Genomic DNA, 26413 nt, shown 5'->3' on the forward strand with positions numbered 1-26413 from the left:
AGTTTCAACCCATGTTTGAAACTTAAATCTACAGGAGAATTCAAACTAGCATGTTGCTAACAAAGTTGATTTGAAGTAACCTATTACTAAAAATGCTAAAGAAAAGAACAATGCTCTCATATTCTACAATTGTTTTAAGTTATTAATTTGCTTCAAGCTATTTCCCACAACTCTGATAGTTAGAAAATCCCTATAAATGCATCTCATAGTGTAAAACCCTAATCAAAGAAGCTATCTTCTCCATGTTTGCAACATTTTTAGATGCCCCAACTTGAAGATCCTTTTAATCATTTTCCTTTTTTTGGTGCTTGGTCCTGACTTCTTGGTTCCCAATACCATCCATATCATATTTACTCCCACTTAGGCCAAAAAGGTAATATCTTCAGCATAGATTTGTTCAAAAGCAAGTAATTTATTGTTTTCATATACTTATAGCTGTATGGCTTATTAATAATGTGTATTCCAGTCCCCTCAATTAATGAAAGCTTTACTCTATACGAACTCCAAGTGGCATCAATTGGGTTAAGCAACAATTTGCTTTACTTATATTTGAGCATGGTAGATGAATGTTTTGGTGGAATGATGATTTCCTCATATACCACTTGGTGCTTAAAGCATTCAGACTCAAATTGCTTATTGTAGTTTCAATAAACATGCTTTTATAAAAAAAAGAATATGATCACACTCATAGACACACATATATATATATATAAAGAAGGAATATACAAAGAAGGATGAGAAAATACTCAAAGGAGAACTAAAAGTTTTCTTAATTGCTTTATATATGGATTAAAATAAAAAGAATTATTAATATTAAATAGATTTATTACATGTTTATTTGTTTTCATTTTAAAAATGTTTATACATAAACATATTATTTATTTTTAATATTAAAATAATGTTTGAACAAATTTTTAAAAGATGATTTTTTTTTTAAAGTTTGTTAATTTTTTTAAAATTAAAATTAATATTAAATAGATTTATAAAATGTTTATTTGTTTTCATTTTTAATATTCAAATAATGTTTATATATATATAAATGATTTTTTTCTATAATTGTGTATTTGATATTTTATTAATATATTTTTTTGGTGAGTTATCTTTTATTTGATTTTGAGATTTAATTTTTTTTTTTGAATTTTAGTTTTAATCAAATATCAAGTGATTTATGAATAACAACATAATTATTTAATGGTTGATAAAATTTAATTTTATTTTAATATATGATATTTTATATAAAAAAAAATTATTGGTGGATTATTTTTTATTTAATTTTGAGATTCTTGTAATTGTTTAGCCTTTTAGGTTTAACTAAACATTTATTGATTTATAACCCACTATCTAAGTTTTAAATAAAAATTTTATCAAACATTTATCTATGAATATATTTTTATCATAGATAACTATTTAAATAAAAAATTTATTATTATGAAGTGATTTATATTTTTCCCTCTAATGTGTAGGACGGTGTTTTATTATATAATTGTGTATTCACATGTTAAAAGATTATATGCAATTTCTCTTGAACATTCTTGTATGTGTGTTTTTGTAATTATTTAATAAACAAGTATGTTAAGTTCAAAACACAAAGACTTGCTATTATTTTCATTGATTATTATACCATTTGATATTGTATTTTTTGTAGGTAAATCATGTTTGAATCTATTGTTCCTATGATTTGCTTTTGTAAAGGAAAAATGTTGAGGACAGAAACAGATGTAAAGTATGTTGGGGATGAAGCTGTAATTATGCCTTTGGATGTGCCTGTTAGTTCAACACATGAACACTTGTTATCTATGATATACTCGAGAACTGGCATTGGCAAAAAACAATTTCAATTAGTCCTCAACTAAGGTATCCTTTAAAAAGGGAAAATAGGTTCCAACCTTGTCCAATATGGGATGATAATAGTTTATCCCAAATGTTGAAATTGGTTAACACATTTGGAATGGACGAAATTGAATTGTATATTGAACAAGTGCTAGTACAACTACGAGTGAGAGAGCAATTATTGGGTAAATTCACTCATTTATTACTTGGAGAAAATGGTAATGTCGAGGAATTTGAGTATGGTTGTGGACCTAGTAGCGCCCTAGTTGCAATGACTTATGAGTGTAGAGCAGATGAAGTTGAAGAAGAATGTGAATCCCAAGAAGGTGATGATCAAAGTAAGAGAGTATAAGATGTTCAACATGATGGTTATGGGGTATTCGAATTTATGGATGAGGAAAACAATAATGTTAATGTTGTTTCATATTTCTTAGCTCTTCACGAAGCAATGGAAAGTGAACAAGGGAGATATGTCTCCGTGGATGGGGAATGTTGTGATATGTCAAATAACCCAGATCCTGAGGACCCAATGTAGTTTTCCCCTGTTCAGTATCACTCAACACCACCTTTGTAGTTTGAAAATGTAGAAAACATTGGTAATGTCGTTTCAAATGACTGGACCCCATGGAGGAACACTAATATTGGAAACTCAAGTGGAGAGTTCATGGTTGGCCAAGTTTTTAATTCAAAAGCAGATTTACAACATGCTGCAAAGTTGTACTATATTAGTGCACACCAAGAATATGTTGTTGTTTCATCAACTGAAAAGTTGTTGATCTTAAGATGCAAGAAGGTTGAGCAATCTTAATGTCCATGGAAACTTCGTGCTATGGTTGTAAAAGGTACAACTTTATTTGCAATCAATAAATACAATGGTCCGCACAAATGTGTAAATCCTTACTTGAATCGGGACCATCAACAATTAGAATCCAACTTGATTGCTGCTCATATCCAAGGAAAGATTATGACATAATTCACATTGTCAGTGACCGCTATTCAAGCAAGTATTGTGGAGAAATTTGAATACCAAATATTATACAAGAAGGCATCTAAAGCGAAGCTTAAACCACTTACAAAGTTATTTGGTGATTTTTATAAGTCATATGCAGAGTTGTCGTATTTTTTCATTGCCTTAGAGCAGGCAAATCCAGGATGAGTTGTAATTTCAAAAACATTTCCTGGTATTATGGAGAATACAAAGATATTTCAGCGAGTTTTTTGGACATTTCATCCATCTATTGAAGGATTCAAGCATTGTTGGCTCGTACTTAGTATTGATGGTACACATTTGTATGGGAAGTATAAAGGCACTTTAATGATTGCTATGGGTTGTGATGGAAATAATCAATTATTCCCATTGGCTTTTGCCCTAATAGAGGGTGAGAATATTGATAGTTGGGGATGGTTTTTGGCATGCATTAGAACTATAGTAACTCATAGAAGGGGACTTTGTGTTATATCAGATTGACATCCGAGCATTATAGCTGCAATGAGCAATGTTCATCTTGGTTGATATGAGCCATACGCATATCATAGGGTTTGTATGCGTCATCTTGCCAGCAATTTTATGACTCAATTCAATGATAAAATATTGAAAAATTTAATGTGTAGAGCAGCCTTAGCAACCAAGATTGAAAAATTCAATAAACATATGAACACAATTGGGAGGATTAATGCAGTCACATAATAATGGTTGAAAGCAATCCCTTTTGAGAAATGGGTGCTCTCTCATGACGGAGGTCGAAGGTATGGCATCATGACTATAAACATGTTGGAGGTGTTCAATAGTGTGCTTAAAGGGGCTTGTAGCTTACTCGTAACTACTTTGGTTCAATTGACTTTTTTTCGGCTAAATAGTTACTTTGTTGTGAGAAGGGAACAAAGTGCTAATCGACTTGCTTCAAATGAGGAATACACTCCATATGTCGATGCTAAGATTAAGGCAAATGTCGTTAAGGTGGGATCTCATGAGATTGTTTTATATAATCACATCCAAGGACGATTCCATGTGAAGACTAGTAGGGGTACTAAGAGTAGCTCAATTGGTGGTCGAACATATCGCGTCAACTTACATGACCATGCATGCACGTGTGGTAAAACACTCATATATGGATTACCATGTAGCCATATTCTAGCAACATGTCATTTTTGTTGAGTTGATTTTAGACCACTTGTTCAACACTACTTGTGGACCCACATTTTTCACGTGCGCCCCCACTCGATCGGCGAGACTCGATTTTTATTTGTGAAAATTTGATTTTTGAAAAAAAGTTGGAGTTGCCACTTATTTTATTTTTATTTTAAAGGGAAAATAAAACAAGAAATAAAACCCTAAAAAATGACTCCATAATTTTTGGAAAAGCGTGTATTTGAAAAACCCGAGTCTAAGTCCGGGGATCAGGTTACCTATTGGGAAGGTACCTTTAAAAGGTAGCACCCCTCTAAGCCCTATAAAGGTCTCTATTAACTAAGTTAAGGGGAATGTGACAATTAATCAGTTAATTATGGATACCTAAGTAGGCTAGGTGGTTCCAAAAAATAGCATGTCAAACAAGACCAAATCACAATAAAGGAAGGTTAGGATGCGTACCCGAACCGCTTCTCAAGCGCTATCATAAAACATCAATGGTTAATTTAGACAATATATGATCCAGCATGTATTTTATTAGAAATAATCAAACAATGAAACATGTATATCAGAACACTCAAGTATTATTAGACATAGGCATTATTTCATAATGACAAGCATATTCATAGAATTCAGAAAGTAGGTGATAGAGGATATACCTCGATAGCATAGATAATTTGTAACGTGCTTCCTCAAGTTGTAAGGGGTTAGATAATAAATAATAAATTATAGAAATCCTAGCATGCTCGTTATCTAATTAGTATAGTAAAAGTGATCAAAGTATACAGAATCATCAATTATCACATACATCTTGTATATAATTCTTAAAAAAATAGATAGACATGGTTTCAACAAGTGTCAAATGTGGCAACAAAAATAAATTTTGAAAAGATTTTCTTATGTAGGGGTTTCACCAATTCCCCAAATTAATATACACGAATTTAGCCCAAAATTATCCCATTTATTTGGGACCACAAGCTTTGATTCATGTTTCTGTTCAAAACTGTAATTTTATTTTAAATTCGAGAAAGATGCGAACTGATCAAAACATGGTTGCACATTATTTAAGAAAATGAGATTTTGATTCTAAGAACCCTAAATGAATTTTTGAATTGGATTTTTAAAGGGATCTTTTGAGAATAGTGTTATGTTTTTAAAAATTAAAAGAAATTAAATTTTTTTTTTTTTTTTTAAAAAAAACATATGAATCAAAATACCAAGCATAACAAAAGAGAACAAGATCACAAATTAGAATTTTTGACAACCGAGAAAATTGAAGGTGAGAATGGAGGCCAATCTTCATGAGTTTCCAAAGGCCTCAGAAAAAGAAATCAAATTAAGTGAAGGATCACTAAAGCAACAAGCAAAGCATTCTAGATTAGACAAACTAACAAGGTATCGATTCATGAACTAACCACTAGGATTTTAAAAGCATATAAATTTAGATAAGGATGATCAGGATCTAACATTAATGATTTTGAAACAAAAACTAAAAATGGATCAATTTAGGTAAGGAACTAAAATTATAGAAGTACCTAAACTAATTAAAACGAGTTTGACTAAATTAAACTAAAAACGTGAACTTTCAAACATAGAATTAATTTTACTAATGAACTAAAACTATAAATGTATTTGAACTAAATAGATGAATTAAACTAAATCAAAAGTAAACTAAAGACATGAACTTTTAAATATCAATTTTATTAATGAACTAAAATTATAAAAGTATCTAAACTAATTAAAATGAATCACATTAAATCAAAGAATACTAAAAAAATGAACTTCCAAACATGGGATCAATCTTATTAATAAACTAAAACTATGAAAACACCTAAAATAATGAATATAAATTATTAATCAAAGCAAACTAAAAAAAACTGAAACTTTCAAACATGGGATCAATTTTATTAATGAACTAAACTATAAAAAAATATCTAAACTAACTATAATGAATCAAATTAAATTAAAGCAACCTAAAAACGGAAACTTTCAAACATAGAATCAATTTTAACAATGAACTAAAACTATAAATGCATTTGAACTAAATAGATGAATTAAACTAAATCAAAAGTAAACTAAAGATATGAACTTTTAAATATAGAATCAATTTTATTAATGAACTAAAACTATAAAAGTATCTAAACTAATTAAAATGAACCACATTAAATCAAAGAATACTAAAAACATGAACTTTCAAATATGGGATCAACTTTATCAATAAATAAATAAATGAAATACAAGTAATTAAAAGAGTAGCAAATGCATGAATAAATGAATAAATAAAACTCAAATGTTTTCAATTTGATGCAATCAATCAAAATTAAATAAGGATCAAATCATTCTTTTTTCTAATATAATGAATCAAAATTAAAACACACAAACTCATTCAAGCTAAACTAACAAATAAATTAATACTAAATTAAATTGGAATTAAAAAAAAAAAAAAGATATCTAAAATGAAAACTCTTTCAAAAACTAACCTGTGTTATGGAAAAATCTGTCTTTGATGTGTTAAAGTAGCTCCTCCTAGAAAATCTTCTGTTCCTCTCTCTTTCAAAAAGAATATCACGACCCTTTGCTCTGAAAATTCCTTCTTGCGTGTTCTCTAAAAAAAAATCCTTATGCTCGTTCTCTTTGCCAAAAAAATTCTCTTATCCTTATGATGGCAGCCTACTTTTTATATGGCTGTGAGAGATTCCTCATTTATTTCCTTCTTTCTCCAATCTTCCCATTCAAAAACGATCCTCCCAATTTCAAAACCTTCCAAGGAGAGTCCCACTTTCCTTAAACTTCAATGGTAAGTTTTCTTGCAAAAGCATGAAATTTTAGAAGTTAAACAATTGAATGAATAGATAAATAAGTAAATAAATTAGAAAATGGTAAAAATAATAAATAAATAAATAAGTTAAGGAAAATAATATAAAGAGGAAGATAACCAATAAAAAGTGAATGATAATCATAAAACTAACACTAAAAATAAAAATAAATAAAAATAAACAAATTAACAAAAATTGGGCCCCACGAGCCATGCAAACACGCAAGTCATATAAGTCACGCTAAAAAAAAGTCTTAATAGATCCAGTGTACCTATACGGGCTTAAGGTGAGACTAAGTGGGCCTAGGGTGGTGCCTAATGGGCCAAATGTATTTAAAAGCTATCCTAAAAAAAGCAAGAAAAACCTAAATCTAAATCAAGATTGCCAAGGATCACAATAAAGGGTCAGATAATCCCTTAACCAAAGTCTCCGAGGTGACTCATAAAAAGGTAAGTTGTACGAGTAGTAATGGGCCACCAAGGAACTACTGTGGAGCACTGAAAACGAACTTAAATACATGTGCTAAAGGGACAAAATTGAGGGTCTACAAATATGCCCCTCTTCGGTATAGATCACGAGTGTAGAGAATGTGAGTAGAAACACGAGTAATGAGCGAAATGAAGTGAACTATATCGAAGAATTAAAGAAGGACCAGAGATTTTGTCCTAGCACATGAGGAGGTAAGGTCAAAAGATGGGGTCACAATGAGATGGAAAGATGTGAAAAGGGTGACTCAAAGTCATGAATGAGATGAATGAATATGGGTCAAAGACAAAATGAACGAATTTAGATTTGAAATAGGATAAACGACTCTAGGTCATGGGCTCAAGGCTCTAAGTGAAAAGAAATGACTCTGGGTCATAAATGGATGACGACTCTAGGTCGAGAGCTCTGGGCTCTAGAAGAAAAAGAAATGACTCTGGGTCATAAATGGAAAACGACTCTGGGTCGAGAGCTCTGGGCTCTAAAGTGATAGCCGATCAGGATGCTTTCCGGCTGAAAGTGTCGGGTCGAGGCCACTCACAAGTGGCTAGAATGATGAAAATGAAACATCTTAGGGATGTGAATGATGCAAACGACTTCGGGTCGTGAGCTTAGGGCTCGGGGTGCTATGAATGACTCTGGGTCATGATGCAATGAGTAATTCGGGGTACGATCAATAGCTCAGGGCTATAGATGGAATGAATGACTTTGGGTCATGATGCGATGAGTAACTCAGGGTTACAATGAATAGCTCAGGGCTATGAGCTCCGAGCTCTATGACTGATCGGCTAGAAGGAGAATGCGATATGCAAACTCCAGGTCAAACCACTCATGGGCGACCAAATGATGAAAACTCAGTTAAGAGCTGGAAAGACTCCGGGTTTATAGGAAATGATAGCTCAGGGCTACCAGGCTCAGGGCCTAAGGGAAAAAGGATAACTCAAGGCTATAAGACTCAGGGTCTAGAAGGAATGGATAGCTCAGGGCTACGAGGCTCAGGGCCTAAAAAAAAGAATAGCTCAAGGCTACTAGGCTCAAGGCCCAAGGGAAGAAGATAACTCAGGGCCATAAGACTCGGGGTCTAGAAGGAATGAATAACTCAGGGCTACGAGGCTCAGGGCCTAGAAGGGAATAATAGAGAAGACCAACTCGAAAGTGGACATGAAATAAATTGGCTCAAAGCCATATACTCAAAATGTCAAGGGTCGGACTATTGAAACCAAGAAGGGAAATATGCCCCAGTATCCAGGATGCTTGATTACTACTCAAAAAGGGCTATTTGATAGCTTGTAATTAACTCTTTTAAACACTTTTGAGTAGTAGTTGTTACCTTTAAAGATAACCTCTACTTATGTTGGTGTTTGGGATTTGGTTGATATATAGATGTTGTCATGTTTCTTCTTTTGGGAGATGCTTCTTTGATGCTTGGAGGTGATTTGGTGATGGATGTGGATGATTGCTTCATTTTATGGATGATATTTGATGTTATCCAGATTTTCATTCTACTGTGCATCAATTATCTTACTAGGGCATATTCCCCTTTCATTTGATTGAGATGAGCCCCTAGTGGAGCACTTTCTTTAAGTCTGGTCATTTTCACCGATCAGAGATCCCTAGTGGAGTATGTTGGGATTATATCAGTTCTAGTGGAGCATCGTTGAGCCCCTAGTGGTTCCATTTGCGGAGTATTCTTGAGATAGACTAGTGGATTATTACTGAGTTAGAGGTAGTTTTTAGTGCAGTGTATAGATCTGGCATACTGGGCCATATTTCCCCATTTTGAGGTTACCAGATTCCTATCAGATTTAGTTAGGGATTCATCAAAGACATGCTTCTACTCTTGAGATTACCACACCCCTCTTCATTTTGGCTATTCATTTGAGATTAGATTTAGAGTGTCCCCTTTGAGGCATTGGTCGATACATCATTCTGACTTCTTAGCGGATTATTGTTGAGCTGAGGACAGTTGATTGATGATGTTGGATTCATCATTTGGTTGTGCATTATATATTCACACTAGGGCATATTCCCCCATTCCCCAGAGATTCCTATCTGTTATTGTACAGTATGGCTATCCTCATTCATGGTTATAGAGATATTTGGTTGATTCTGACACTCTTTATTGTACATCAGATATCCACACTGGGGCATATTCCCCTCTTCTTGATGAGATTGTATTTGGGCAGTGGTACGAGGATGGATGATCATTGTTAGGTGATTGGCTCACGACTTCGACATCAGATATCCATATTGGGGCATATTCCCCTCTCCTTGGTGAGATTTTGCTCGCGTGATAGTAGGATGGATGATTAGTGTCAGTTGTTTATCTCATGACTTTGATATCGGATCTTATACTGGAGCATATTTCCCCATTTTCTTTGAGTATCCTTGAGATTGAGACAGTGATCAGCTTGGTTTTAGATTGAGTGCTACTCTAGAGCTTCCGATGATTGACTATATCAAGACCCTCCTATATGGATTTGTTAAGATAGAGATGGATCACATCAGGTTTCACCCGAGGAGCATGGCTGGATCCTTTAGCTAGATGCTCATGAGATAGATTTGTTTTCCACCATTGTTACCTTGCATATTGGGTTATCCAGATGAGCAGTATTTTCATGCACTTTGAGATTTGCTTTTAGATGAGCCACGATATACACACTTTGAGATTTGCCTTTTGAGATTCGTCGACATAGTAGTTTTTCAGACACAGAGGCCTCCTTCAGTTTTGACTTCTTAGAGGTTTGTCATGATGTATTGGTTCTTGACCCATTGATTCTAGCAGATGATTGGTTTACTGGTTGTTTCAGTAGTCTGAGCACTGATTCGTGTTTTCCCAGTTGGTGTACCTTGATTTTGGTCCCCTGATGGGAGTAATCAACAAAATTTATAACCTATATCACCATGCACTAGGATAGCATAAGCTAGTATAGCATAGTGGCTCTAGGATTGTTCACTGGGAAGGGTTTTCAACTTACAACTGATACCAATTCAAAGTTGAATTGGTGCCTTTTCATTTCAAGGTTAGTTTCAAAAGAAAACATAAACTTTGGTTGAAAAAGGGTTGGTTTCAAGCTAACTACAAAGAAAGTGATGGGAATTACTTTATAAAGAAAAACATTCCTTGGAGGTTCAGGTGCACAGGGGAGGTTCCTCATGCAAAAACAGAGCTTCGGTCACTTGGTTCATTTCCTCACATTAGAGAATTAACATATAGTCAATTCTCTAATCAGTATTGTACAGATGCATCCCTTAAATGGATTTCAGCTTTAATTCCCTCTCACTGATGCAACTTGCAATGGCTCGTGCCTCTCACCTAGCATTTTCCATTCAAGGTGATCATTAACCTTGAACTTCCCTTCTCAAGCTCGCAAGAGATAACTAATGGATGTCTCCTCAGAGTCCAAAAGCTTACCAAGTGTTGGCAATTCTAGAAAATCCTACCTTCAGGTCACCTCCCAAAAGCTCGCAAGAGGTAAACTAGTGCATCTCCATGGACGGAGATCACTTGCCTTACCAAGTGTTGGCTCAGGGGAATTAAAGGCGTTTTAAGTTAACTAAAAACATAGAAATCATAAACGGGTTACACTTTCTTTTCATTAACAGCTGAAACAACAAAACTACCAATTCTTACATTCGGCCCTTTCCCCGGCTACCTTAGCTCCAAGAAACAAAAATCCTAGTCACCCATCCTCTGAAAAAACATCTTCAGAGCTTGTTTGGCTAGTGAATGAAAAATACAATCAAAGTGAGAAGGTAAGGCAGAGCAAAGCTCTGTGTTTTACTTCCTTTCAAACTATACAAAAAGTTGATTCTCTGAGAACAAGCTCCCGATATTGATAAAATGAAAATTACAAAACAATATATAAGAGGTTGTTTACCCTTGTGTTCTTGCTTAACAACTAAGGAATCCCATAATTGGTGGATTACAAGGAGAGAATTGGGATTTAGACATCAAATATCTGAAGCAAAATATCAAAAAATGTCGGTCGCAAATATCAGGAAGCACTCAGGAGAATTTCGCAGGCGCACAAAATGGCTGCGAAATTTCACAGACAAACAGGATGGCTGCGAAATCATTTCGTAGCCAAAGGCCGATTTCGCAACCCTGCGAAATTGGCCTTTAGCTTGGAGTGATCTGCTTCCAATGGCTCTAACTTCTTCATTTCAACTCCGATTCATGAACCGTTTGAAGCATTAGATTGTTGACTTCCTAATCTTCGAAACGAATATAGCATGTATAAATTGGACTTCAGGAAGTGCTCCAAAAGTGGCTAAAATGACTATCATCAAGAATGCTTCATGATAGATATTTTCTTTACTTCCCCTCCTTGCATTCCGGATTGCTTATGGCAAAGGACTTTAAAGCTTCAAAGCTTTGGCTCTTTATGTTTCTGAGCTTTCCATTGCTTTGCCAAGGATTCCAAATAACTCTCCTCAAACTTGGATTGCTTTGGTGATCAAATTACTAACAAAAACACCAAAACTTATACAAAGTGATTAGAAGTGATTGCAAAGGTCCTTAATATGTTAATTGGGTTAAAAGGTAACAACTACTACTCAAAAGTGTTTAAAAGAGTTAATTACAAGCTATCAAATAGCCCTTTTTGAGTAGTAATCACTCCCCCCAACCGACATATTGCTAGTCCCTTAGCAATGAAGGAGAGAAAAATAAAAATAAAAAGTACTATAATTTAAAACATCATGCTGATCACTTCAAAAAATTTTAAGTGGCATGATGATCAAACTCTCACATGGGACATTAAAGATATAAAACTCAAATTTCAACAAGAGTTATCAAATACTTTACCTAATCATAATTCATAAAGAGAAGGTATTATGCAAATTGAAGCTTTAAAGTCATTTCTACTTCCAAAGGACTCAAACTTACTCTTCCACAAGAATCTAAGTGTTACTTGATAGCTTCCGAAAATAGTATGTGAAACTAATCTCTCCCCCCAACCTAGTTCTTTTTCAACACTTAGCAAACTGACCAAATTCAATAGGCTAAGAACGCACCCTTTTATTTTACAATTCTTTTCACTGTAGGAGTACGAGGCTTAAGGGTATTCTTTCCTAAATTGTCCATGTAATGGGGGTCCATCGATGACTCCCAACCAATTAAGGTTTAGGGCATCAAGTTTTAAGGATCTTTCAACCACTAACTCCTCGGATTTTACCCCGGACTTTTGAGAATAAATTTTAATACCCAAGCACCTACAGTATGTTAAACTCCACCTATCCACCCTTGTAACGAGCATTGAGGTCGGTGACTCCCAACCAATTAAGGCTTAGGGCACCAGGTTTTAAAGATTTTCACCATATACCCCTCAGACCTTGCTCGGGTTTCAAGGCAAGCAAACATTTTTTCTTTGTTTTTTTTTTTTTTTTTTTCAAAGACTCATTGGCCTTTTACAAGGTGTCCCAACACTATAAAATGAGGTCAAAGGTACCAAGTCTAAATTTTCCTAAGTCAAGAGGGAAATAGTTTCTCATCTTATAATCGGAACCTATTGTGCACAGTGTGTGAATAGGTTAAAGTGGAAGAACTAAGGTTGAATTCAATAGAAGTTTCAACAATTCATCAACTTTAGTAAGCATAATACAAACTCTAAGTCAAGTAAAAACAAAGATTCGATTTCTCTTATTTTAATTTGCTAATTTTTCCTTAATAACCATGGAGAAAAATTTTAAAATTAAACAAAAAATTTTAAAATTAAACAAAAATAAACTAAATTACCAAAATACTTAGTATTAACAATAAAAACTTCCTTCCTCAACTGTCCCCCCCAACCAAGCTGAACATTGTCCTCAATGTGGTATGAGCGATTGAAATTACAGAGAGGAAGTGGTGCTTCCTGAGTGATATGAAGTTCTAGTAGATTAGGAGAAACCACATGTTTCAAAAACAAGAACGGATATGAGTAGAGGAATAAAAATAAAATAATACCAAGAGTACGCAAAAATGATAGATTTGTATTACTTCATGAAAGTACACTATAGAGGAAAACAAGTAATACAACCAATCCCAATATAACATATCAAAAGCATGGGATTACCAGTGCTACTATAATACAAAAATGCATAAAGAAAATACATAAAGTAAACTATGGAAATGATCAGATGGATGGAGGATGATGATGTGAAGATAATGGCTCAGGTGGATGTCTCTGTGTCTCCTGCAGTCGGCTCTGTGGGCTCTAAGGGGGCGCATCTGGTGCTCAGGAGCTGATGGAATACCCAGATGGTGCTGAATCTGCCTCAGGATGGCAGTATGCTGAGTCTGAGTGGCAATAACCTGCTCCTGATGAGCACGAAGAGCTGTCATCTCCTGAGTAAGGATGCTCTGAGAAGTGGTCAATGCCTGCAAAGTGTGACATAGAGCTCTATACTCGAAAATGGATATGGTAGTCCTAGGCTCAAATGAAGAAGAGGGCTCTGATGTAGCTGGAATAACAGGAGGAAGCCGTGGTGTGGCAGGAGAAGCAGAGGGTGCAACCTCAGGTATAGGCTCTGTAGAGGGCACTGTAGGAGCAGGTGCTCTCTTGCCAGTTGGTGTCTCTATGGGCTGTGGCTCCTATGGCTGCTCTAGATGTGGAATCTTTGGATGCTCTACTCCAGCTGGGGCTCCCGGCTCTGCACTATAGGCTGTCATATTCGTCCATTTGTCGAGAGTGAATATCTCTCGGCAAATGCGTTTGCGCTCAAGTTGAGGCTCAGATGGATACCCCAAGTGCTCCAGAATCTGACATAACAATCTGGGGAACAGAAGTGGAATAGCATCGGCTCTGAGCAGTTTCTTCTTATGGACTTTCTCTTCAAAGTACAGAAGAGCAGCCATAATGAGATGATGAGGGCCAAAGAAGAATCCCTCAGATATCCGGAACAATGCCTCTAGCAAAACTCCTCTCCTCTACACCCAGTGCTGAAGTGGAAAGATGTTATGGCGCAGTAGTGCATCTATGAAAAACATGCTAGGAGGGAGCTCCTTCCTCAACAGATACTGGTGTGTGGATGCCTCTCTAGACAGAATACGAACTATCTCGCTCTGGGAAGGATGAGTCCAGACTCGATAATCCTCTGGACTGGCTGGCTCGTAGGGAATACGCAATGCCTCTGCTATGTGTCTAGCTCCCAGAATACCATGACGTCCGTCTATGGTGAAGTGGATGACAGTAGGATTTCGGACATGGTGTGTGGTCATGGATTGATAAAAATCCATTGCTACACGGGGATAGAAAAAATCCCTGGGAGTCAGCAAATGTTCCATATGATACATCTGGAGCAGATGGAAGGAGTCCCTAAGCTCGGGCTGAAGTCTGAAAGTGGCTACGTCAAAACAGAGCTCGGAGTGGAATGACTTAGCCCTGCAGTCCAAATTACCCTCAATGGGCGCTAAGTGAGCATGGGACGCCTAATAAGCACCTCAGGAGCCATGCCGGAGGGAATATGAGAATCTGTAGTCTGTGGCTGAGCCGGCTGAGGCTCTAAGGATGGCTTTTCTGGCTCTGATAAATCAATTAAGGCTGGTTCAGATACCTTGGCTTTTTTCTTGGGTGGCTGGCTACTTGCCCTTGTCTGATAGCGCCTGACCGGATGACTCATCGGTGCGTCCTCAACTGGAGGTGGGACGCGCGGTGGTCGCGGAGGCTCGGATGTGGAGCCTTGGACAGGGGTCTTTGGGGCAGCTCTCTTGTGGCTTGACAGAGAGGAGGACTTAGCTCCTCGGGTTCTTGCCATGGCTGACCGGAGGAAATGGACGGAGGTGCAAGTGGCCGAGGTTCAGATAAGAGGGAGAAGATGGAAGGTTGCTCTGGTTTTGGGTTTACTCCGGCACTTGTTTGAAGTTCAAATGATCGGTTTTATTAGAAATTTGGAATTTATACCATTAAAAATTGGATGCCAAGAGTCGTTTTAATTTTCGCAGAGGAGGGCGGATTTCGCAACGAATGGGCATTTTCGTAGAGGAAGCCCCTTTTCACAGCCCATTTCGCAGATGCGAAATAGGGTTACTGTGCTGCGAAATGGCACTCGTGTGCCAAAGGGGTGTTTCGCAGCTACGAAACACCCTGCGAAATGGGGCTATGGCTGCGAAAATTGGAGATTTCACGCTTTGGGGATTTCGCAGCTACGAAATGGAGTTACTGTGCTGCGAAATGGCACTCGTGTGCCAAGAGGGGGTTTCGCAGAGGGGTGTGTTGGGCTGTGAAATCATTTCGCAGCGGAGGGCTATTTTCGCAGCCAACCCTCGATTTCGCAGCGGGCACCTAAGGGCTGCGAAATCATTTCGCAGCCGATGGCCATTTTCGTAAGGGCCTATTTTGGGCTGCGAAATTTCGCAGACCACTGAAATTTCTTAGATCTGAGCTCCTTTTGGCTCCCTAAGACCTTCCTTCATTTTCTTTGCAATTCCTCCTACAAAAGATCATTCAAAAAGATGAAGTTACATATAATTAACAAAACTTCAGACCAAAATTAAAATCAAAAAAATTAATAAAGCTTTCAAAATAAACTTAAACAAAAATATGGACTTTGGTGAAACCAAGCCCATCTAACCCTTTTCTGATTAGGCTTTTTGTGGCTCAAGGAGGTTGATTTCCTCCTTCTCTTGCTTGAATGACTCTAAATATTTTTATTAAAACACTCACATATTTTTAATAAATATAAAATCAAAATAATATAATAATTTTATTTAAAAAAATTAAAGTAAAATACTTTAAATCAAACAATATAGTTATATATATATATATATATATAAATTAATGTTAAAGTTGTAGTTGGTGACTATGACTTTCACTACTTTTGAAAATAGTCAAAGCCGTAGTCACCAACTACGGTTTTAAACTTAAAGTTAAAACCGTGGTTTGTGATTACGGTTTTGACCATTTTTAAAAAATGAAACCATAATCATCAATTACGGTTTTATGATATGACAATCTACGTGACACAAACGCACTAAATCGGACATTATTTTGAAAACTGGTTTACTTTATAGAATTTTTTTTTTAAATGTTCCATTTTGGGTCAAAACTCCAGCCAAAGGATGGACTGTATTAGAGGGTGGGACGGCTGATGGGCAAGATCATAGTAACAACCTTGCCACATGGACAATTTTTCTTTTTGCCATAAAATGCTCTTTTTTAGGCACAAATTAGTTCATGGAAAAAACTAACGTTTGTTGTAGTGTGTAGGTGACATTCAGCCAACCGTGGTTACTGTTAGCATTGGTGGCGTAGACTTCACCGTTGACCAGTGGTTCAAGAGTGACTGGCCTTTCATCCATGCTCCGAAAGAGAGAGAAAATTGCAGGGAAAGAGAAAGGACAGAGGAATCGGTGAGGAAGTTGCGGGGTTTTGAGGTCTTTGGTGTGGCCATGACAGCAATGGGGCATGGGTCCTGGCAGCTTAGGATGAGCTGTCTTACTGCTAGATTATGGGCCGGCAGAGGGCTGTTAGGGACGGCTGGTGGCAGCTACACTAAGGTTATGGGTTGATACGAGGGGCTGTGTTGAGGTGTGCCAAAAAAGAAGCATGATTTTGTAGCAGGAGTGATAGCGGATGGGTGAAAGGATATATATCTTGGGCAGCCAAAAGATGGGTGATAGCTGATGAGCTTAAATCAGGGAGCAGCTACTATTATTATGGGCACGTAGCTACTATTGGCATGATCTGTGCATGTGCAGTGATGCGTTCAGTGTGTCCATGTGCACAGTATTCTTTTACTCTCTCTTGTGTTTCTCAATGTCCCTTTTTTCTTTTGGACTTATTCTTTTGTACTTATTGCTTTTGTCTAAGACTAAAAACTTTATGCTGTGGAAAAAGAGAATATCATTTCCTCCATGATAATGAAACTTTGGAATTAATTTATTTTTTTTCAGAGTAGTTTGCTTGTCACGCCATATATATCTTGGTTTAGTTTAGCCTTAATCTATAGGTGCATTTTAGCTACCAATCTTCCAACCATTCTTCTTCCAATTTTGCAATGGCATGGTCTCCAACCAATCTCTCGGCATCTTCTTCTTCGTCTTCTTCCTCCCATCAATGGAAGTATGATGTCTTTCTTAGTTTCAGAGGTGAAGACACCCGCAAAAGCTTTACCGACCATCTTCACCGGGAGCTCCGTCGAAAATGGATCAAGACTTTCAGAGATGACCAACTCAGGAGAGGCGAACAGATATCTCCAGCACTTCTCAAGGCAATCGAAGAGTCAAGGTTTTCCATCATCATTTTCTCAAAAAACTATGCTTCTTCAAGTTGGTGTTTGGATGAACTCACAAAGATTCTTGACTGCGTCGAAGTGATGGGACATACAGCTATACCGGTTTTTTATAACGTGGATCCCTCTCATGTAAGAAAACAAACCGAGAGTTTTGCAGAAGCATTTGCCAAACATGACCATATTTACGGGGACAAGTCGGAGAAAGTGCTCAAGTGGAGAAAAGCTTTAACTGTGGCATCCGGACTGTCTGGGTATGATTCACGAGATAGGTAATTCTACAAACTGCATTTCTTTTGCTTCTACTTGGGTCTTCTTTTCGTTTCTTTTCTTTGCTTCTTTTCCTCCTAAGCTCTGCTTAAATCTCATACTGGAAATTGAAATATGTACCAGTCAATTGGGAGAGTGCCTCATGACTCTTCTTTTATTGGCCACCATGTGTTCCCACCGACGGATTAACAAATTGACCAATTTTAACTTCATTTTGTTAAGTTATATTTACTCTACCTTCTTTTTTCAGTTGTGAATTAGAACAAATCTCAGTATACTGCTCTAATTCTTCTATTTTTTATTTGTCTACTTAGGGCTTTTAAAAAATATGACCATGTGATTGTTCTCAATTTGAATTTTGCAGACATGAAACTGAGGTTATCGATGAGGTCGTTACCATGATTTTTAATAAATTGATTGATGCATCCTCAAGCAACATGGAGGGTCTTGTTGGGATGGGTTCTCGCTTACAGGACATGGCTCAATTATTAGATATTGGGTCAGTTGATGTTCGAATGGTAGGAATTTGGGGCATGGCTGGCATTGGTAAGAGTACTATTGCTTATCAAGTGTATAACAAAATCTATGCTCAATTTGATGAAGGTTATTGCTTTCTTCCAAATGTTAGAGAAGAATCTCAGAGGCATGGTCTAGCTTATTTACAAGAAGAACTCCTTTCACAAATTTCAGGTGGAAATCTAAATAAAGGAAATTTCAACAGGGGAATCAATTTTATAAAAGAAAGGCTTCACTCTAGGAAGGTCCTTATTGTTCTTGATGATGTGGATATGTATGAGCAGTTGGAGGTTTTAGCAGGAAATCATGACTGGTTTGGTGCAGGAAGTCGAATTATCATAACAACCAAAGATAAAACTTTGCTAAATATGCATGGAGTGGATGCAATTTACAATGTTGAGGGATTAAAATACAATGAAGCTCTTAAGCTCTTTTGTTGGTGTGCCTTTAAACATGACCTTCCGACAGCAGATTACATGCAGCTATGCAAGAACTTTGTAAAATATATTGAAGGCCTTCCATTAGCCATTAAAGTGTTGGGTTCTTTTGTAAAAAATAAAACCATAGATGAATGGAAGAGTGCATTGGATAAACTCAAAAGAATTCCACACAAAGATGTTCAGAAGGTGCTAAGAATAAGTTTTGATGGATTAGACGATAATCAGAAGGATATATTTTTAGATATTGCATGCTTCTTTAAAGGGCAAGACAAAGATTTTGTTGCAAAAATACTAGAAAGTTGTGATTTCTTTCCAGCTAATGACATAAGGGTTCTTGAAGAAAATTCTCTTATTCTTGTCTCAAATAATAAGTTATGTATGCATAATCTATTACAAGAAATGGGCTGGGAAATTGTTCGGCAAGAAAATGTTAAATACCCTGGCAAACGTAGCAGGTTGTGGTTTCATGATGAAGTAAATCATGTGCTAACAACAAATACGGTAAGACCTAAATACCATTTTACTTGCAGTTCAACAGTTTCTACCATAAAAGATGCATTATGTTGTTTTCAAACTTCATTCCTCCAACCGCCCTTAAAAAAGTACGAAAGAAAAAGGGTAGTTTGTTGTTTTCAGGATTTTCTTTCTTTTTAACTACTGTTTTTTCTTTTTGGTTAATTTTAGGGGACTGAAGCAGTTGAAGGCCTAGTCCTCGATTTGTCTGCTTCGAAAGAGCTACACTTCAGTGCTGGTGCCTTTACAGAGATGAACAGATTAAGAGTGCTCCGATTCTATAATGTGAAAATGAATGGAAGCTTGGAATATTTATCTGAAAAAGAGTTATTTGATACTACTTATCATCCTTGGAGATGGAGAGCCCATGAGATACAAAGAGCTGATGAGATGCAAACTGATTGTAAATTGCATTTATCTGGAGATTTAAAATTTCTATCCAACAACTTAAGATCTCTCTATTGGCATGAATACCCTTTGAAGTCCCTTCCATCAAATTTTCATCCAAAGAAGCTTGTTGAGCTAAATATGTGCTCTAGTCGGCTTGAACAACTATGGAAAGGAGACAAGGTAGGATTGCTCTATACATGCATTTTTTTTCTTTAAATCAATGAATGATAAAATTTATTAAAGTGCTGTTCTTTTTTTCCCCTGATTTTTATTGACAGTCATTTGAGAAGTTGAAGTTCATCAAACTTAGCCACTCTCAATATCTAACCAGAACCCCAGACTTCTCTGGAGCCCCAAACCTTGAGAGGCTAATTCTCGAAGGTTGTACAAGTATGGTCAAGGTTCACCCATCCATTGGAGCTCTCCAGAAGCTTATTTTCCTGAATTTAGAAGGCTGCAAGAACCTCAAGAGTTTTGCAAGCAGCATCCATATGAATTCTCTTCAAATTCTTACTCTCTCTGGCTGCTCAAAACTCAAGAAGTTTCCAGAGATGCTGGAAAATATGAAGAGTTTGAGACAGCTTTTGCTTGATGAGACTGCCCTACGAGAACTACCTTCATCGATTGGACGCCTAAATGGGCTTGTTTTGTTGAATTTGACGAATTGTAAAAAACTTGTGAGTCTTCCACAAAGCCTTTGCAAGCTGACGTCTCTTCAGATTCTTACTCTGGCTGGTTGCTCAGAACTGAAGAAGTTGCCAGATGAGTTGGGTAGCCTACGATGTTTAGTAAATCTGAATGCAGATGGAAGTGGTATACAAGAGGTTCCACCCTCTATTACTCTTTTGACAAACCTTCAGGTATTATCATTGGCAGGATGTAAGAAAAGGAATGTGGTTTTCTCTTTATGGTCATCACCAACAGTATGTTTGCAACTGCGTTCTTTGTTGAATTTATCCTCCGTGAAAACTTTGTCCTTAAGTGACTGCAACCTATCGGAAGGAGCACTGCCCAGTGATCTTAGCTCCCTATCGTCGTTGGAAAGTTTAGATCTGAGCAAAAACAATTTCATTACCATACCTGCCAGCCTCAATAGACTTTCTCAGCTCTTGTACCTCTCCCTGTCGCACTGCAAGAGTCTTCAATCAGTGCCAGAGCTTCCATCAACCATTCAAAAAGTATATGCCGATCATTGCCCTTCCCTGGAAACCTTTTCATTAAGTGCATGTGCATCCAGAAAGTTGAACCAATTGAACTTCACATTTTCTGATTGCTTCCGACTAGTGGAGAATGAGCACAGCGACACTGTGGGAGCTATCCTACAGGGGATTCAGCTTGCTTCATCAATACCGAAATTTGTGGATGCAAATAAGGTTTCTCTCTTTCTCACTGAGTGAATATTTGTTTGCCTAGGCTAAGTATTCTTGAAACATAATTTAATATCGTTTTAATCAATTGAGGGAATCCCACAAAATAATCTTTGTATACTAATCGAAGAATGTTTCTTTACATTTTCATGATGCAGGGTTCCCCTGTTCCATATAATGACTTCCATGTTATTGTTCCTGGAAGTAGCATTCCAGAGTGGTTCATCCATCAGAATATGGGGTCTTCAGTAACTGTAGAGCTGCCTCCACATTGGTACAATGCCAAGTTGATGGGATTGGCTGTTTGTGCTGTTTTCCACGCAGACCCCATTGATTGGGGTTATTTACAATATTCTCTGTATCGTGGAGAGCACAAATATGATTCATACATGCTTCAAACGTGGAGTCCAATGAAAGGTGACCACGTGTGGTTTGGGTATCAATCACTTGTTGGACAGGAGGATGACCGCATGTGGTTCGGGGAGCGGAGCGGCACTCTGAAGATTTTGTTTTCTGGACATTGCATAAAGTCGTGTATAGTATGTGTGCAGCCTGAAGTAGTGGTGAAAAAGTGTGGGGTTCGTCTAGCATATGAGCAAGGGGATAAAGATGGAGAGTGCAGCTTTCCTTATGGCACCATCTGGCTTGGAGAAGGGCATGAATCTGAAAGCCCTCTGCCCATAACCAAACACCCAGTACATCACTTGTGCTAACGCAGTAAGCTTCTTGCAAACTTTTTCATCTTCCTTCAAGCATATTTTGCTGACGTATTATGATACTTATTTGTTGATAATTAAATATCATTGATAAAGTTCTTTAATTAAGTTCTTCAATTAAAGATCTTTTTCCTTAATCAATTTTCAAAACTACTGCTAAATATTGTGTTTTTAATTAAATAAATTTTTTAATGGAAACGAGTTTTATTTCATTTCTTGAAAATCTAAAAAACAGAAAAACTTTTTATTTATTTTATTAGAAAAAGTCTTTAGTGACCAAAACAAGAATTCATTTTAAGTTCAATCATTTCATTTCAATTTAGTGAAAAATGCTTTAATTTTTGTCAGATTTCAATGAAAGGTTTGAAGGTGGTTCTCCTTGAAGAAGCTTGTTGGAGCTTTTGATATACCACCCTTTCTCAGCTGATCTCTAACACATAATTGTCTCACTCAAATAAGTGATATAGAAAAGATATGTTAAACATATTCACCATCCAATTGAGATCTAACAAGCTAAACCCAAAAATCATTTCTCTCTATAGCTCCTAAAAGTTTCCTTTTTTCCTTTCTACCATAGGATTTTGGATGTAGGAGGCTCAACTATTACAAGTCGTCTTGATAGTTTAAAAGCGAAATATCTCAGTTAGCAGTATGATTTATCTAACATTTTTAGAAATTATGCATCCATGCGCACACACGTATATATATATTATTAGAAATTTTTATCTGAATGTTAATTAGAGCTCATTTCAAATGACAAATGACTTTAAAAATTGTATATGTTTTTTTGATAGGGTATACCAAATGTTATTTCAATGGGATGTTGAGTTGAATTAATGTTTTGACATGTGTTTATTCTTGGGTTTATTAACACAAATATGGCTTTGAAATGTACCATGGTTTAACTCAATATTGATTTCTACTGGAGTGCTGATGATTCCAAGTTGACCAATTCATTTACTTCAATGTCTAGATACTAATTTTCTGATGTTAAGTTGATGACACTGGTGTATGTAGATTATTATATAATGTGGGGTTTCGGTTTCACAATGCATGTTATATGCCTTTTAGGCTCGACCATCGTTGGCGCACTCCTTAATCACACTTTTATATCATGACTTATATGTAGATTGTATAATGGTCATAATATTTATGAAATTACGTCACATTTTTTTCTTCTTCTAATTGTCATTAGATTTTAAGGGGTTACCACAAAATCGTTTTGAGTTTTAGTTATGTATCTTGTTCAGATGTGTTCTAATAGGCAATTTCCATGGACTCATCATAATAATTGCAAAGACCTCATTGTGAAAAAACTCAAAAAGTATTCAGAATCTTTACTATTTCTAAGGTACAGGTTTGAAAAACAAACTTGATTAGCTTGTAGCATTGCTATAGTCATATTTTACTCTAGATAGAGATTGAAAATGTTTAGTCTGTTAGTTTTGATATAGCACCATACCCTTTTAGAATTGTTTAGAGCCTTCCATTTTGAATGCAAGTGATAAAGTCATGTTGATTTTCTTATGTATGTGTTTGGCCTTGCCTTTTGCAGGATACACACGGTCTCTTGCTCTGGTGAAAGTTTAATGAAGCAATAGATTGATTGTAATGTGTTAGTCTAAGGATTTGAACCCATTAACACTACTATCTCTTCCCATGTGAGCTTGCATTAGATATTTCTTAGTAATGAGTTAAAAGTTTTTAGAAGGTGTAGAAATCTCTTATTGAACTAATTGAAATAAGCTTCAGACTTGAAAGCATGCATTATCCTATGTTATATCATTTTAAGAGGGACTTGTTGTTTGTGGGGTCATGTTAAAGTTTTCATGTATATCATTGTTTTTTCTAATCTGTCATGTTTAAACTTGGAGAACATTTGTGTAGCTTGAAGTTTCTCACTGGCACATACAATCGCTTAACTCTAGAATTTGAAGGAAGTGAGTGTGCTTTACTACGTCAAGAAGCTTCTTTTCACCCCCGTAGCTCACAACACACTCATGAACTTATTACAAACATGCAGAGCATACTAACTAGTGTCAAGAGATAGCAAGACTAGAAATCTTATAATTTCTCATGGTAGTGCAAATAAGTGCTTCGGAATAATGGGGTTTGGGTGACAACGAAGATGGGATGGCCTATTACTGATGTAATTTATAAGCCCATCTCTTTAAATCCATTCAAGTTTAAAATGGTTTGGCTGAATTCCAAAGCAACTATAAGCATGTTCATATTTTAATAAAAAGCCTGTTTGCATCTAAAAATTAAACAAGCTACTCACGCAGGAGGGGCTTCAAGCAACTTTGATCATGGTTTGTAGAATGGGAACGTTAGGAGTGGCACGTGACGAGCTGGTGCTGATGAAAACTATTTAGAGGTAGTGGTAGTGGCCAATGGTTTTGTGGCATTATGAGGCTTGAAAGTACTCATATTCCTAATAATAATATCCCCAGTAACTCTTTAGTACGTAATTGTTCACATTCTTATAGCTCCTAAAATGTTTCCTTTTTTCTTTATTTCTACCATTGAATTTTGGATGTAGGAAGCTCAACTATTACAAGTTGTCTGATAATTTTTAAACTAAATATCTTGGTTAGCCATATGATTTATCAAACATTTTTAGAAATTATGCATCCATGCATATGCTTTATATATATTATGTTTATATATATATATATATATACACCTGCTAATATTTTATAATAGTTTGCTCTTGTTAAAGGTTGAGGTCACTACAATTAGGGTTATCCCTTTCTTTCTCCCCCTCTCCCTCTCTCTCACTCTCTTATTCTATAATTAACTTTATTATGAAGTTATCAACAATTTAGCCGACATTGGAATATAATTTTTTTTTTTCCTTTCTAGATTGAATGATACTTTTGTTTAAGACATTTGAACTTGTTTATGCCTTCCATTTTGAATGCAAGTGATAAAGTCATGTTGATTTTCTTATGTATGTGTTTGGCCTTGCCTTTTTGCAGGATACACACGGTCTCTTGTTCTGGTGAAAGTTTGATGAAGCAATAGATAGATCGTAATGTGTTGGTGTAAAGATTTGAACCCATTAACACTATTATCTCTTTCCATGTGAGCTTGCATTAGATATTTCTTAATAACAGAGTTAAAAGTTTTTCTAGAAGGTGTAGAAATCTCTTACTAAACCAATTGAAATAAGCTTCTTTCAGATACGAAAGCATGCATTATCATATGTTATATTATTTTAAGGATTTGTCATATGTGGGGTCATGTTAAAGTTTTCATGTATATCATTGTTCTTTCTAATCTATCATGTTTAATCTTGGAGAACATTTGTGTAGCTTGAAGTTTCTCACTGGCACATATAATCTCTTTAACTTTAGAATTTGGAGGAAGTGAGAGCTTTACTATGTCTAGAAGCTTCTTTCCACCATTGTATCTCACAACACACTCATGAACTTCTTATTGCAAACATATAGAGCATACAAACCAGTGTCAAGAGATAGTAAGACGAGAAATCTTACAATTTCTCATGGTAGTGCAAATAAATGCTTCTGAATAAAAAGGTTTGGGTGGCAGATAATCACAACGAAGATGGAATGACCTATTACTGATACAATTAATAAGCCTATTTCTTTAAATCCATTCAAGTTTAGAATGGTTTGGCTGTATTCCAAAGCAACTATAAGGAAGTTTATATTTTAATGAAAAACCAATTTGCATCTAAAAGTTAAATAAGCTACCCATGCAAGAGGGGCTTAAAGCAACTATGATCATGATTTGTAGAATGGGTATGTTAGATGTGGCATGGGACAAGAGCTGGTGATGATGCTTAGGAGTTATGATTAACATAAAAACCTAAAGAAATAGTAATTTTTAATATTTTTTAAATTCTTAAAATTCTTTTAACTTGACTTCGACTTTCAATAAATTTAAATTTATCATTCTAATTTAAAATTAAAATAATATATATTGGTCAAACTTTCAAGTAAAATTATCTTAAATTCCTCAAACATATTTATATTCATCTATTAAAAAATCAAAAACTATTTTTTATTATAAAATGTTTTATTACATTTCAAATAAAAAATTAAATCATTTTGAAATTTCATCTTGAAAGTCTAAGATTTTATATAAAATATTTTATTTGAAATTTAATTTCTAAAATTTCATAAAAAATAAAATAAAATTGTGGTGATAATATTTTGTTCTTACTTGAAATACTTGCATTGATATTAATTTATTTAAATAATTAAAATTATCAAAAGTTATATTAATAATTTATTGTATCAAATTAATTTTAATTAAAATTATATTTTGTAAAATATTATAACTTCATTAATTGTTTTGATATTTTAGTTATTTTTGAATAAATTTATCCTTTTAATATTCTTAAAATAAAATCATTAAAAATGAAACAACATTAAGGATATATATATATAAATTAAAACTTAAGTGATAGACGATTTTTCAAAATATGATTAATGTGATAAATATGTAAAGCAATAAAAAATAAAAGAATTATATAAAATATAAACTCCAATTTTTTAATGATTAATTGCCATTTTTCACTGACACATGGAGGATATTCAAGGATGAAAATATCAGTAATTATGAGTATATCAGTACTTCGATTTTATAGATATATTGGATATATCGACATATATTTTGACATGGTGGGTCTAAATTGATTAAAATTTATAAAAATATAAATATATATTTTATAATTTATCATATTTGATAATAATATTGT

At 35.3% G+C, this 26413-nt stretch overlaps 1 protein-coding gene across 4 annotated transcripts; it reads left to right on the plus strand.

The window, feature by feature from the left end:
- Positions 1-17125: 17125 nt before the first annotated feature.
- On the plus strand, positions 17126-24918 carry LOC100245933 (TMV resistance protein N). Of its 4 annotated transcripts, none has more exons than XR_002031906.2 (7): positions 17126-17744; positions 18107-19199; positions 19383-19781; positions 19880-20974; positions 21127-21685; positions 23240-24061; positions 24666-24918. XR_002031906.2 is itself a non-coding variant. In XM_019225410.2 (7 exons), the coding sequence occupies exons 1-6, from the start codon at positions 17239-17241 to the stop codon at positions 21679-21681; spliced, it is 3504 nt and encodes a 1167-aa protein (XP_019080955.1). In that variant the 5' UTR covers positions 17126-17238; the 3' UTR covers positions 21682-21685; positions 23240-23477. The 4 variants fall into 4 exon arrangements, 3 of the variants coding, with proteins under 3 accessions (XP_019080955.1, XP_010661242.1, XP_010661240.1); XM_019225410.2 differs by lacking the exon at positions 24666-24918 and having other exon boundaries at positions 18107-18288; positions 18433-19199; positions 23240-23477; XM_010662940.3 differs by lacking the exon at positions 23240-24061.
- The last annotated feature ends 1495 nt before the right edge of the window (positions 24919-26413 follow it).

The sequence above is a fragment of the Vitis vinifera genome, chromosome 18 (genome assembly GCF_030704535.1).
Source record: "Vitis vinifera cultivar Pinot Noir 40024 chromosome 18, ASM3070453v1".
Taxonomy (NCBI): domain Eukaryota; kingdom Viridiplantae; phylum Streptophyta; class Magnoliopsida; order Vitales; family Vitaceae; genus Vitis; species Vitis vinifera.